Source organism: Pistacia vera, unplaced genomic scaffold, assembly GCF_008641045.1.
Source record: "Pistacia vera cultivar Batoury unplaced genomic scaffold, PisVer_v2 Contig973, whole genome shotgun sequence".
NCBI classification, from domain to species: Eukaryota; Viridiplantae; Streptophyta; class Magnoliopsida; order Sapindales; family Anacardiaceae; genus Pistacia; species Pistacia vera.
The window spans coordinates 353,214-368,122 of record NW_022196860.1 but is presented as its reverse complement, the minus strand read 5'-3'; the positions used below and the strand labels follow the sequence as shown (position 1 = coordinate 368,122).

The following is a 14,909-nucleotide window of genomic DNA, read 5'->3' as shown; positions in this document are numbered from 1 at the left end:
CGCGCGCCTATCTCTCTCTTTCTTCTCTGTCGCCTCGACTTTACGGAACTTTCCTGCGACCGATTTAACAGCCATCTCTACACGCCGGAGTCTTTAACGTTAGTGCTAACGGTAAGGTTGAAAGTCGTTGAGTATTTGACCGTTGAAGTTCGTTCGTTCTTTGCGTGATCTGGTGTTCAATTCTCTTCGGCTTTCGTATTTTCTGTTTGGCTGCCGAGAAACTGAAAGCTAAGAAGAGGAATTGCGGTTGTTATCTCCGTAGTCATTTTTGCTCTTAAATTGACGAATTAGAATCATTAGTTTTACTGAGGTTGAAATGGCTGTTTTACGTTCTTCTTGTCATGTTCAAACCACAATAACATGAATTCTTAGATTTTAGAATGTTTTGAGTCCACAGTTTTCTCGACAGCCAAACGTAGGCTTTAGGTTGAATTTGTATTTATTTATCGTTGTTTATAGCGTGTAGTGGTGTAATTTTGTTTTTGTTTTTTTGCAGGAAGTATGTGATTACAGTTTTCTGGTTGAAGTCTGATGATCTAATCATTTTATTGAAATTCATTTTGGTTGTTCAGGTGAGATCTCTATTTTCGTTTTTATTTTCGTTTTGGAATTTTTGGGTTTCTGTAGATCTAATGGTTTTGAGTTGTTGTTTATGCCTTTATCTGAAAACTTACTGCTTTGTTTTATTATTTTTATTATTATATCTATTTAACTTATTGAAGTATTTGGTATGAGTTTGACTAGTTTTTGTCTTATTTTAAGTTATTTGGTTCTGTCTTTTGTATAGGCATAAAATGGTTTATGCGATGTTTATATTATAATCGGAAAAGGAGATGTTTGAGCAACGTTTGTGCAGATTGGTTTAAGATAAGATAACTGAGTGACAATTCAGTTGTATCATAATTAACAAACCCATTCTCATATTTTTGTTTGTTCATGAAACTTTTATTTTTTTGTATTTGGGTATTATTGTCATCATTGTTATTCATTTATAGTTTATGTAACAGGGGAAGTTCCGTGTTGTGTCCCTTTTCCAATTTGCTTTTGTGTACTACCACTAATTGAAGGTTGTTTTATTAGTTGTTTTCTCACCGTCCATTTAGACTCAGTATGGGCATACACTTATGTGTAGTGGGCGATGTTCTCCTATTTGTTGTTATGCTCAAGATCTTGTGTGTTGTTGTGAAAGCGTTTGGGGTTAATATGATAGAGAATTAGCGAATACTGCTGACTTTTGGCTGAGCAAGTCGCCCTCAAGTAGTTTATAGTTAACAATATTTTAAGTGTTTTGAGAATCATAATCTCTGGCCTTGCTTATAATTTTTATAGGGGATATACAGCATTATTAGTGAATTAGGACTTCGTTTTTTCTATTGTGTGCTTTTCGTCTGTTCAAGGAAAAATGTGTTTTTTTCTTTCTTTTCTTTTTTCAAAAAACTTTAATTTTTTTTTTTTTAAATCTTTAAACTATAAAATATCTATCATTGTAAAATCCACTCTGGGAACAACCACAGCAAGCAATAGTTTATAATCCATGCCTCAGTTATCCGTAGAAACAACATTTATACCACTACACTTGAGGATATCTGTCACATGAGCTTTTATCAGGTGAGAGTTTTCTGTCCATCTTCTCTATAAATACCCTTCTTCGATGAATAAAGGGGGGAAAGTCTTGCAATTTTGAAGAAATATTCTTCTCTTTTCATTGGTTCTCATGTTCCCTTTGTTCAAACAACCTAAATTAAATACAATACTAAGAAAAGCAGTGAAGGAATTTCGAATCCTTCTCTTGGTACCGTTTTTGGGAGTTGCCTGCAAGTGTAGGAGTTGGCCATGTCTTTTGGGATTGGGATCTTTGCCCTTTGACTCATATTAATGTCATTGTTGCAGCTCCGTCAAAGTGAGCCATTGATATTCTGCCCACTTAATAGGTTTCATTACATTGTCTAAGCTTTTGATTACAGGCTTCCACAACTGATACTGTAAACATTATTTGACATTATAAATTGTTCATATTACTACTTCTTTTACCATTAATGCTATCTGCATTGGGGCTAATGAACTATTCTCTTCATCCTCATTCTACATCCATGATCACCTTCACTGGTATCCTGCCATTAGATACTACTGTATCTTCACCATTGCTTTTGTTATTTCATTTCTACCACTTCTTATTTATTTCAATGGTTATGGGTGCAGTTTTTGAATGGTTATTTTTAGTAATGATGTTATATCTTTATAAGGATTTCATAATGCAAGAACCAAGAAAGCAGAGTTACATAAGGGAGATGGAATTTATTATAATTTTGATGGATGAGAAGAGTTTGTAGTAACAATCTATAGATGCAAGGGGTGCCCATTTATACTTTGCGTTCTTGTAATTGAATGAAAATATATATGCTTAATTCTGTGGGTGATGCTTGCTTAATTTATTTGAATGAACTTACTTTTTATTGTGTGCAAATTGTTTGTCACTGCACTGGCAGCAATTAACTGTTATCGGTACTCTATATATTTTGTAGATTTGTGGGCTTGTTTATTCAAAGGTTTTCTACCGTGGGGGTACTCTTCTGCATCATTAAGTAAGATAATTCTCATTATCCAGTAATGGCATCAAGATCATCTGTAAATTTTTTAGACTTGGCTTCTGGAGGTCTGTTGGATATTCCTCACACTCCAAGAGGTCTTCCTCGGGTGATGACTGTTCCTGGAATTATCTCTGACTTGGATGGTTATGGCAATAATGATGAGGATTCAGATGTTAGCTCATCTAGTAGTCGTGAGAGGAAGATTATAGTGGCAAATATGTTACCATTGCATGCTAAAAGGGATGCAGAATCTGGCAAATGGTGCTTCAGCTTAGATGAGGATTCCCTTTTGCTACATCTGAAGGATGGGTTTTCCTTGGAGAGTGAGTTTATCTATGTGGGGTCTCTCAAGGTTGACATTGATCCAAGTGAACAGGAAGAAGTTGCACAGAAGCTGGAGGATTTCAATTGTGTGCCAACGTTTCTGCCTCATGACCTGCAGAAGAAGTTCTATCTTGGATTCTGTAAACAGCAGTTGTGGCCGCTTTTTCACTACATGCTGCCCATGTGCCCAGACCATGGTGATCGTTTTGACCGTTTACTTTGGCAGGCCTATGTTTCTGCTAACAAATTATTTGCAGACAAGGTGATGGAAGTAATTAATCCTGATGATGATTATGTTTGGGTTCATGATTATCACTTGATGGTTCTTCCGACATTTTTGAGAAAACGGTTCAACAGAATTAAGCTTGGATTCTTCCTCCACAGTCCATTTCCTTCTTCAGAAATATATAGAACATTACCTGTTCGAGATGAAATCCTGAGGGGCCTGCTGAATTGTGATCTTATTGGTTTTCATACATTTGATTATGCGCGTCATTTCTTATCCTGCTGCAGTAGGATGCTGGGCCTTGACTATGAATCTAAGCGTGGACATATTGGACTTGATTACTTTGGCCGGACAGTATATATCAAAATACTGCCGGTAGGTGTTCATATGGGTCGGCTTGAATCTGTATTGGATCTTCCTTCTACTTCTGCTAAAGTTAGAGAGCTTCAAAAACGATTTGATGGGAAAAGTGTGATTCTTGGTATTGATGATATGGATATATTTAAGGGTATTAGTCTGAAACTACTGGCTCTTGAACATCTATTACAGCTGCATACCAAAATGCAAGGCCATATAGTCTTGGTTCAAATTGTTAATCCTGCAAGGAGCTCTGGGAAAGATGTCCAGGAGGCAAGGAGAGAAACTTATTTAACTGCTAAAAGAATTAATGAGGTTTATGGGTCACCTGATTATGAACCAGTGATTCTGATTGATCGTCATGTTCCTCGTTATGAAAAGTCTGCTTATTATGCTATAGCTGACTGCTGCATAGTAAATGCTGTGAGGGATGGGATGAACTTAGTTCCATATAAATACATTGTCTGCAGGCAGGGAACTCCAACTTTGGATGCAGCTATTGGCAGATATGCAGAATCTCCTCGTACAAGCATGCTTGTTGTGTCTGAGTTCATTGGTTGCTCACCTTCTTTAAGTGGAGCAATTAGGGTCAACCCATGGGACATTGAGGCTGTAGCTGAGGCCTTACATCTAGCTGTGTGCTTGTCTGATTCTGAGAAGCAATTGCGGCATGAGAAACACTATCGGTATGTCAGCACTCACGATGTGGCTTATTGGGCACGCAGCTTTGCACAAGATTTGGAGAGAGCATGCCATGATCATTATAGTAAACGGTGCTGGGGGATTGGTTGGGGCTTGGGTTTCAGAGTGGTATCTCTATCTCCTAGTTTTAGGAGGTTGTCTAGCGACCATATAGTCTCAGCATACAAAAGGACAAACAGAAGGGCAATATTTTTGGACTATGATGGTACAGTTGTTCCCGAAACTTCTATTATTAAGTCCCCCAGCCCTGAAGTCATTGATATCCTGAAAACTCTTTGCAGTGATCCTAAGAACACTGTGTTTATTGTTAGTGGGCGGGGGAGAAAAACTCTCAGTGATTGGCTTGCTCCATGTGAGATGCTGGGAATAGCTGCTGAACATGGATACTTCATAAGGTATGCTGGCTATACATAAGTTTTGAGTCCTTTGTTAGTAATTTTAAATTCTTTTTAATAAATCAATGGAGTTTCTTCTACTTAGGTGGAGTAAAACATCTGACTGGGAAACCAGTCACCCAGGTGCTGACCTTGAATGGATTAGGATTGTGGAACCTGTCATGAAATTGTATACAGAGGCAACGGATGGCTCTAGTATAGAGACTAAAGAGAGTGCTTTGGTATGGCAATATCAAGATGCAGACCCTGACTTTGGGTCCTGCCAGGCGAAGGAAATGCTGGATCACCTGGAAAATGTTCTGGCGAATGAACCAGCAGTTGTTAAGAGGGGTCAACATATTGTTGAAGTTAAGCCTCAGGTACAATTGTTCTTTCTTTTTCCTTCCACCTCCATTACCAACTCTCTCTCACGCACAGGCATTAGGTGGGCCAAGTTTGCTCATTAATGATTTATGATCTATTAACTGCAGGGTGTAACCAAAGGTTTGGTTGCTGAAAAGGTTCTTCTGCAAATGGTCAATAGTGGGAGGCCACCGGATTTTGTGATGTGTGTTGGAGATGATAGATCTGATGAAGATATGTTTGAGAGCATACTGAATACCCTCTCTAGTCATTCCTTGCCTGCACCTCCTGAGATATTTGCGTGCACTGTTGGGCGAAAACCAAGCAAGGCCAAGTATTATCTTGATGATGCTGTTGATGTTGTGAAAATGCTTAAAGGTCTCGCAGATGCCACAAATTCAAAGCCTAGGTATCTTGCACAAAACCAGGTCTCTTTTGAGAGTGCTGTTTGAGTTGTGAACTGCAGAAATTTATCAGTTCCGTTATCCATATACAGGAATCCTTTAATTGCTTGAAGGGGTTCTGCCCCGTAATCTAAGAAAATTTTTGGTCGATAATTTCGGTGGAATATGATGAAGGGTGGAACTTTGGTGATGAAATTTAGATTTTTGCTGAGCTCCTGTTCCTAAAGACTTTAGTTTGGGTTGAACTTGAAGAATGTAATCTGTAGTGACTTGGTCCGGATCGAGGTAGACACAAGAATCTTAGCGATATGTTGTGTTGACATGGATTATGTACCCTGGTGCCAGTCTTAGGAACAGATTTCAGTTGTCTATAAAATTTTTCTTTTTTTTTATACTCACCGATAGAATTGAAGGCACCTTAACTTGTACAGCTCTATGTTTATGTCTTAATACATAATTTAGTTTGTAATCCCAAAAAAAAAAAAAAAAAAACATTCTCATTCTGCATGTATTAACAACTAATTTATTGTTTACCCAAGTGCAATGTCCCTTTGGCCGACTGATTAATCAGAGGTGGGTGTCGTGTTATGTATGAATTATACCCATCCACCAATTTCATCACATGGGTGATTGGGGAAATTTGATAGATTCTGGCTTTGTAAGAGTCACTCACAGCCATTGTTCCTTTAGAGAGGAGCTTGGATTGAGCATCTGTTTTTAACTCTCTATGAGTGGACTGATTATAGATAATTTGCCCTCGTTACTGCTATTGTGGCACCAGTAAATATTGAAGGAATTTATACAATTTGTATAGAAATCTTGTATATTGTTTGTATTGATAGGGAAGTTAAATTGTTAGTGAGCTTGTTGCATGTGTTTAATATGGTTGTTTGTGATTATAGTAATCTGAAAACTTATTTACCTTTAATCTAACTTTTATTTCATTGTAATGAATTTGAGTATACATCTGGTCTGGGTATATTTCAGTTTCAGCTACATGAAGACAAATTTTCTTTGTTCATTGAATTTGCATAAAATCAATTATGTTTATTACAAGAATTTAACATATAGGTAAGTCCTATCCTCAGTATCCTTATTTAAATCCATGGCACAAATAAGTTGTCCAAGCTTCTCTGCAATCTAAATTCAGGTTATATAATATAACACTAAAGCATAGCTATTTTTTAAGAGTACAAGATGGAAGTAGAGTTGAAATAGGTGATGAATTGGGTTCGAGATAAGGCATAGAGAATCCCAGAAAGATAAAAAAAAAGAGTTGGACGATTATCAATATGAAAGGTTCTCTTTTCAACGTCAAAAACACAAATTGAGGAAAAGATAGAAGGGAATTGTTAACACCAATCTCTTCCCTTATTTGGATACCTATTAATTGCATATAGACATCAACATTTCAATCAGGAAAAGTAGAAAAACAACTACAAAGACTATAGTTGTAGACCATTGCATTCACCTTGGTGCTCCAAAATGCATTGCTATCACCCAAGGATAGAACCCATTAAAAGAAAATTAAGCTTCAAATGAATCGAGAATTTTGCTATCTTGGTTCATGTACCAAGGAATGATGATGATCTTTCTTGGAATTAATGGATTACAGGGCAGTGTCTTAGTCCTTGTCCTAGTTCTAGTTCACAACTAACAATCTACAATGCTCAATAGAGGTAGAGGTCAATACAGGTGTATTTCAGGTGGCATTGTTCAATTCATAAACTGCCATTTGACAACTCGCTATAAGGGGTCCAGCCAGCAACAGGGTTTTAGTTGGGACGTTCAGCCAATTCTTATACTCAATTTTACATTCTATAATTTTAAAATTGACCTCACTAAGAACACAACGCCCACTGGAACATATTTAATATTTTATTACCTGCTGTAAGCAAGCACTAATCTGTGTCACATGGGCGATTTAACTCATAAAGAGATCATTTAAAAGTAATAATATCTATTTAAAACAGCGAGGGAATTTAGGTAGAGAAGAGAATAAATGTAATGTTGTTAAGATTTTACATTTATTTACTAATAATAGTATTATTTAACTCAACATAATTACAGAATATGATTCTTCCCATTTCTCTCTCTCATCCCCACTGGCCTCCCCTGCCTTTTCTTCCTCTTTTTCTCTCTTTTCTTTGTCTCTTTGCATCATCATCTTTCCTCTTTCTACATTTCCCTCGAAGGAAAAAAAAAAAAAAACACTTTCCTTTTTATTCAGTATCTCTAATCCCATTTACACTCCCATACTCTCACTCAGCTCAGTGGCGACTGTTTTATTTTGACATTATAAAAATCCTACCTTTTTGAACAAAACCCAATATGAACTAGGGTTTCTTTTGTAGTGCTTTGAAGTTTTATAGCTTAAATCTTTCGTATCTAAGCTTTGGTTGGAGTTTCTTTTGTGAATATCAGTAATGGGTAACAATGTGTTGGTTCTCGGTCTTGCTTTTTTGCTTCTCTTTGGTGGTGTATCTTCAGCTCCTTCCGGTACTTCACCTGCAAGTAAGTGAAGCTGCCTTCATTTGATCTGTTCTTACTTTTGAGCTTAAATTTACTATTTTTACGGCTTTGTTGCAGAGATTGTGAGCGGGTCTGTCACAAATGCTATGTCTTATGCCATGAAATGGTTGTGGTCACTGAAAACTACCACCAAGACAGGTGAAGATCTCTCATTCTACTGCTTAGTTTTGTTTTTGGTTTATAAAGATTGGAATCTAATGTGATTGGATTCATGGGAGTTGTGTGTGCAGCGATTTCTGGACGTCCGATGATGAAGTTTGAGAGTGGGTATACTGTGGAGACTGTGTTTGATGGAAGTAAGCTAGGGATTGAACCTTTCTCAGTTGAGGTCTTGCCCAGCGGGGACCTTCTGATCTTGGACTCTGCTAATAGTAACATTTACAGGATCTCTTCTTCTTTGTCTCTATGTAAGTGGGTTTCTTTTGTTGCTTGATTCATAATAATTATTTTTTGAATTTTCCAACCTTTTAATTTGTGGAATATCTTAAATCATGTAGCCGTGGGAAGTTCATTGAGGTTAGATTGTTTTCAGAAGATTATGAGTTGAAGTTATATCTTTTATGTTCTGAATTCGGGAGTGCAATTTTCTTGGGTCTTAAACACTGTTTTCCATTCTTGTACAATCTTTCTAACATGATTAAGTATTTTTATCCATGCTGTTTGTTTCCTGCTATTGTTTTTGATCAAATTCATGGGGGAACTGCAGACAGCAGACCAAAGCTTGTTGCTGGATCCGCTGAAGGTTACTCTGGACATGTTGATGGGAAGCTTAGAGAGGCAAGGATGAACCACCCTATGGGGCTTACTGTGGATGACAAAGGAAACATCTACATTGCAGATACTATGAATATGGCAATCAGGAAGATAAGTGATGGAGGTAAGTTTTATATGCGTTCCATTCAGAGGTTCCACTGCCAAAAGATAAACTTTTTTCTTCCACTTATGTCAAACAATGTGAAAGAATTTTTAGGGAAATATCAAATATAATTTTGTTTTTGGTGTATGGGTCACAGTTGGGATTGTAATAACCTTCACTGATATGGTTGAATTTTTTTTCTGCAGGGGTTACAACGATTGCTGGAGGGAAATCAGGCCGTGGAGGTAGCCATTTAGATGGACCAAGTGAAGATGCCAGATTTTCTAATGATTTTGATGTGGTTTACATTGGAAGCAGTTGCTCTCTACTTGTCATAGACAGAGGGAACCAAGCTATTAGGGAAATCCAACTCAATTTTGATGACTGTGCTTATCAATATGGAAGTGGTTTTCCTCTTGGTAAACTGCTGCATTCAAATACTATCTTTCATTTATTTACAAAAGTGATGGATTTGTAGGTAAATTCTTCTTCATTATTTTCAGGGATTGCAGTACTTCTTGCTGCTGGCTTCTTTGGTTACATGTTGGCTTTGCTGCAACGTAGAGTGGGTACAATTGTGTCTTCGCAGAACGTAAGTATTAAATCCTGTTTTCTGTGTACTTGAGATTTGTGAGCGTTTCCATTTGATAGGATAAATATTTACACATCAGGGCATCTCCAATGGGACACCAAAATAGTGTCCGAATTTTGCTCAAACCAAACACAAAAAGCCACACCAAACTGGTGTGGATGAATAGTGTCACACCAAAGCATCATTTATTTTCTTATTTTTGTTATTTTTTTTTTAATTTGTATTTATTTTGATTTGATTATTATTTATATTAATATTTATAATAATTATATAATTTAAAAAATGATGAAAAACAAAAAACAAAACTTTATTACAATGCAAATATTAAATTTCAATAACTCAAAATAAATTAACACTAATTTAAAAACACTTAAATTAAAATAAAATACAACATAGATTAGAATAACAATTTAGTATTTCGGTAGATTAGCTCTGGATCTTTTAAGATCATTAAAATATTAGAAAGAACTAAATTTAATAAATGTTTAATTTTATTAAATCAGTATAATTTTCAAAGTTATTATTAGTAGTTAATAAATAAAATATATTATTCTCAATATTTAATTAATATATACAAAAATAATTAGTGAAATAAATTAATTGTTGAGAATTAATAGAAAGAAAAAGAAAGAAAATATTCTAAAGAATATTCCTTTAGTGTAATGGGTTGGAGATGCAATAGTAAAATTGTATGAAACCATTTTACTATTGCATCTCCAATCCATTGCATCAAATATTACACCAAAAAGAATATTTTTTTTTTTATTAATTTTTAATAATTAATTTATTTTACTAAGTATTTTTGTATATATTAATTAAATATTGATAATAATATTTTGATGATCTTAGAGGATTTGGAACTAATATGCCGGAATACTAAATTGTTATTCTAGTTTATGTTGTATTTTCTTTTAATTTTAGTGTTATTAAATTAGTGTTAATTTATTTTGAGTTATGGAAGTTTAATATTTGCATTAAATGAAGTTTTGTTTTTAATTTTTCATTGTTTTTTAAATTATATAATTATTATGAATTTATTATCATAAATATTAATATAAATAATAATCAAATTAATTTAAATACAAATTAAAAAAATTACAATAACAAAAATAAGGAAATAAAATATGTTTTGTGGTGGATGAATAGTGTTACACCAAATTTGGTGTGATACTATTCATTTACATCAAAATTGGTATGACTTTTGGTGTCTGGTTGGGGACACCATTTCATATTGGAGATGCCTTGAGGTCTCCATTTAAGCATAAGCTTCTCAGTGGAATTATTGGGAACTGCAATTTTTCCATCTCTGTTTGGTAAATTGAAGAACGTATTGGGAAAGCTTTACAGAATTATAAATCATCTATCTCATTGTATTATAAAATTCAACAGATATATAAAGTAGTTCTTTCTTAGCCTAGAGCAAAAATTCTATTTCATAGTAGTATAAAATATGCTGTTATTGTGTTATTTGTCTCTTGGTTTATTTCGCATTACTGACATGCGATGCCAGTATAAAATGACACCAGTTTAGATGTACCACTCTGAGGTACCTAACATAGCTGGTCTCCCTGTGAGGCATAGATCAAAGTTGAAGTATCATTTGACATGATATATATTCCTTTGTATGAAGGATAATGAGACAATAAAATCAAGCACCACAGCAAATCCATATCAGAAGCCTCTGAAATCAGTCAGGCCGCCTTTAATTCCTACGGAGGATGAACAGGAGAAGCAAGAAGAAGGCTTCTTTGGATCCCTTGCAAAGCTTTTTGTCAACACTGAATCATCTGCNTCGCAGTTGGGATTGTAATAACCTTCACTGATATGGTTGAATTTTTTTTCTGCAGGGGTTACAACGATTGCTGGAGGGAAATCAGGCCGTGGAGGTAGCCATTTAGATGGACCAAGTGAAGATGCCAGATTTTCTAATGATTTTGATGTGGTTTACATTGGAAGCAGTTGCTCTCTACTTGTCATAGACAGAGGGAACCAAGCTATTAGGGAAATCCAACTCAATTTTGATGACTGTGCTTATCAATATGGAAGTGGTTTTCCTCTTGGTAAACTGCTGCATTCAAATGCTACCTTTCATTTATTTACAAAAGTGATGGATTTGTAGGTAAATTCTTCTTCGTTATTTTCAGGGATTGCAGTACTTCTTGCTGCTGGCTTTTTTGGTTACATGTTGGCTTTGCTGCAACGTAGAGTGGGTACAATTGTGTCTTCGCAGAACGTAAGTATTCAATCCTCTTTTTTGTGTACTTGAGATTTGTGAGCATTTCCATGTGATAGGATAAATATTGTACATCAGGGCATCTCCAATGGGACACCAAAATAGTGTTCGAATTTTGCTCCAACCAAACACCAAAAGCCACACCAAATTAGTGTGGATGAATGAGTAATGCTATATTTACACCACTCTTTTATACCATTTTCATTACATCATGATGTGATATATGCTACAACCACACAAATTCTATTATAATATTAAAAATTCAAAATAATTAAAAATTTATGTGGTTATGGCATATGCCACTTCATGATGTAATGAATATGGTGTAAAAGAATGGTGTAAATGTAACATTACTCGTGGATGAATAGTGTCACATCAAACTATTCATCCACACCAAAGCATCATTTATTTTCTTATTTTTGTTATTTTTTTTTAATTTGTATTTATTTTGATTGGATTATTATTTATATTAATTTTTATAATAATTATATAATTCAAAAAATGATGAAAAACTAAAAACAAAATTTCATTACAATGCAAATATTAAATTTCAATAACTCAAAATAAATTAACACTAATTTAAAAACACTATAACAATTTAGTATTCCGGTAGATTAGTTTTGGATTCTCTAAGATCATGAAAATATTGAAAAGAACTAGATTTAATAAATGCTTAATTTTATTAAATTAGTATAATTTTCAAAGTTATTATTAGTATTTAATAAATAAAATATATTATTCTCCATATTTAATTAATATATACAAAAATAATTAATGAAATAAATTAATTGTTGAGAATTAATAGAAAGAAAAAGAAAGAGAATATTCTAAGAAATATTCCTTTTGGTGTAATGGGTTGGATATGCAATAGTAAAATGGTATGAAAGTTACACCAATGCATCTCCAACCCATTACACCAAAAAGAATATTCTTTTTTTTTTTTCCTATTAATTCTCAACAGTTAATTTATTTCACTAATTATTTTTGTATATATTAATTAAATATTGAGAATAATATTTTGATGATGTTAGAGGATCTGGAACCAATATGCCAGAATACTAAATTGTTATTCTAGTTTATGTTGTATTTTCTTTTAATTTTAGTGTTAATTTATTTTGAGTTATTAAAGTTTAATATTTGCATTGAATGAAGTTTTGTTTTTAATTTTTCATTGTTTTTTGAATTATATAATTATTATGAATTTATTATCATAAATATTAATATAAATAATAATCAAATTAACATAAATACAAATTAAAAAAATTACAATAACAAAAATAAGGAAATAAAATATGTTTTGTGGTAGATGAATAGTATCACACCAAATTGGTTGTGGATGAATAGTATTACATCAAATTTGGTGTGATGCTATTCATCTACACCAAAATTGGTGTGGCTTTTGGTGTCTCGTTGGGGACACCATTTCCCATTGGAGATGCCCTGAGTTCTCCATTTAAGCATAAACTTCTCAGTGGAATTATTGGGAACTGCAATTTTTCCATCTCTGTTTGGTAAATTGAAGAACGTATTGGGAAAGCTTTACAGAATTATAAATCATCTATCTCATGTATTATAAAATTCAACAGCTACATAAAGTAGTTCTTTCTTAGCCTGGAGCAAAAATTCTATTTCATAGTAGTATAAAATATGCTGTCATTGTGTTATTTGTCTCTTGGTTTATTTCGCATTACTGACATGCGATGCCAGTATAAAAGGACACCAGTTTAGATGTACCACTCTGAGGTACCTAACATAGCTGGTCTCCCTGTGAGGCATAGATCAAAGTTGAAGTATCATTTGACATGATATATATTCCTTTGTATGAAGGATAATGAGACAATAAAATCAAGCACCACAGCAAATCCATATCAGAAGCCTCTGAAATCAGTCAGGCCGCCTTTAATTCCTACGGAGGATGAACAGGAGAAGCAAGAAGAAGGCTTCTTTGGATCCCTTGCAAAGCTTTTTGTCAACACTGAATCATCTGCTATGGAAATTTTGAGAGGAATATTTCCAGGTTTTAGGAAGAAGCCACTGAACCATCAATATCAAAGCCTATACCAGCACCTTCAAACAGCAGAAGCACTCAACTGCTTGGCCGTAAAAGACAGCTTTGTGATCCCAGATGAGGACGAGCCACTTCATTGATACAAGAACTCCATCCCACGAAAAAACTTAGCTTATGTCCAAGGATGCAGAAAAGATCCATCAACTGCGGCAAAGTCGAGCTATCTATGATGGATGGGATGGTGATTTTCAGCAGCAGCAGAGACAGCACAACTATCATAATGGTATCAATCTTCTGCCCCACATACTTACTATGAGAGCAATGAGAAAACCAATGAGGTTGTATTTGGGGCTGTTCAGGAGCAGGATGGGAAGCGCGAATCTGTGGTCATAAAGCCAGTTAATTATGGAGATCTGTCTATGATCATCACATCTCCGTGCACGAGCCAATTTTATGAGTTAAAACATGGCTATTGATTATATACTGGAGACAGTTTTGGAGTTATGACTCTTTGGTCTTGTATAGTTTATTAGTTAGGATATAGTGGTTCGAGATTGTTATGAGAAGGGAGTAGCTTTATGGAATGTAAGCTCTATTAAGCTAAAGGTGGCCATAATATGAAAGCCTCTTTGTAATGTATACTGCTATTAAGAGTGATCAAATGCTTTTCTCTGCATTTCAGTTTGTTTACAAACTTCTCTTTCGTCTCATTCTCGCAAATGTTAATGAATGGAAGGGGTAACAAGACAAAAGATTGAATGCAAAATGATATACAAACTCTGCCTATAATTTCGTGAGTGAAAAACATTGTCATTTCTTGCTAATTGGTTTTTATACGACAAAGAAGGTTCAAACTCTCTTTGTTAGCACCTCCAATGGTAACCAAATTGGTATAAAAACATCTCAAAACTTTTTTATTCCTTATTTTTTTTACGTTAATTGTTAATTTATAATAATATATTATAATTAAAAAAATGATGAAAAATAAAAACAAACTTCATTACAAACAATATTAAACTTTAATAACTCAAAATAATTAACACTTAAATTAAAAAAAAAAAAAACAACATAAATTACAAACAATTTGTATTCCGATAGATTAAATACTATCATATAGAATTTTTATTGTTTATGTTTTTTTAATTTTTTGTGGCATTTTATATGAGATGTAAACTTTTTTTTTATTAAATGTGATGTTTACTTGATTTAATAAATACTAAATTTTATTAATAATTAATAAAGTTATTATTAGTAGTTAGTTAATAAAAGAATTATTTCTAAATTTAATTAATATATAAAAAATAATGAAATAAATTAATTACTGAAAATAATAGAAAGAAAAAAAATATT

General features: G+C 33.9%; 1 protein-coding gene and 1 pseudogene across 1 annotated transcript; both read left to right on the top strand.

Moving 5' to 3' along the window:
• The first annotated feature begins 496 nt into the window (after nucleotides 1-496).
• On the top strand, nucleotides 497-5,676 carry LOC116121318 (probable alpha,alpha-trehalose-phosphate synthase [UDP-forming] 9). The gene is made up of 4 exons (XM_031407266.1): nucleotides 497-572; nucleotides 2,523-4,592; nucleotides 4,678-4,951; nucleotides 5,063-5,676. The coding sequence occupies exons 2-4, from the start codon at nucleotides 2,608-2,610 to the stop codon at nucleotides 5,384-5,386; spliced, it is 2,583 nt and encodes an 860-aa protein (XP_031263126.1). The 5' UTR covers nucleotides 497-572; nucleotides 2,523-2,607; the 3' UTR covers nucleotides 5,387-5,676.
• Nucleotides 5,677-7,540: 1,864 nt separating this feature from the next.
• Nucleotides 7,541-14,077, top strand: LOC116121341 (annotated as a pseudogene).
• Nucleotides 14,078-14,909: the final 832 nt, after the last annotated feature.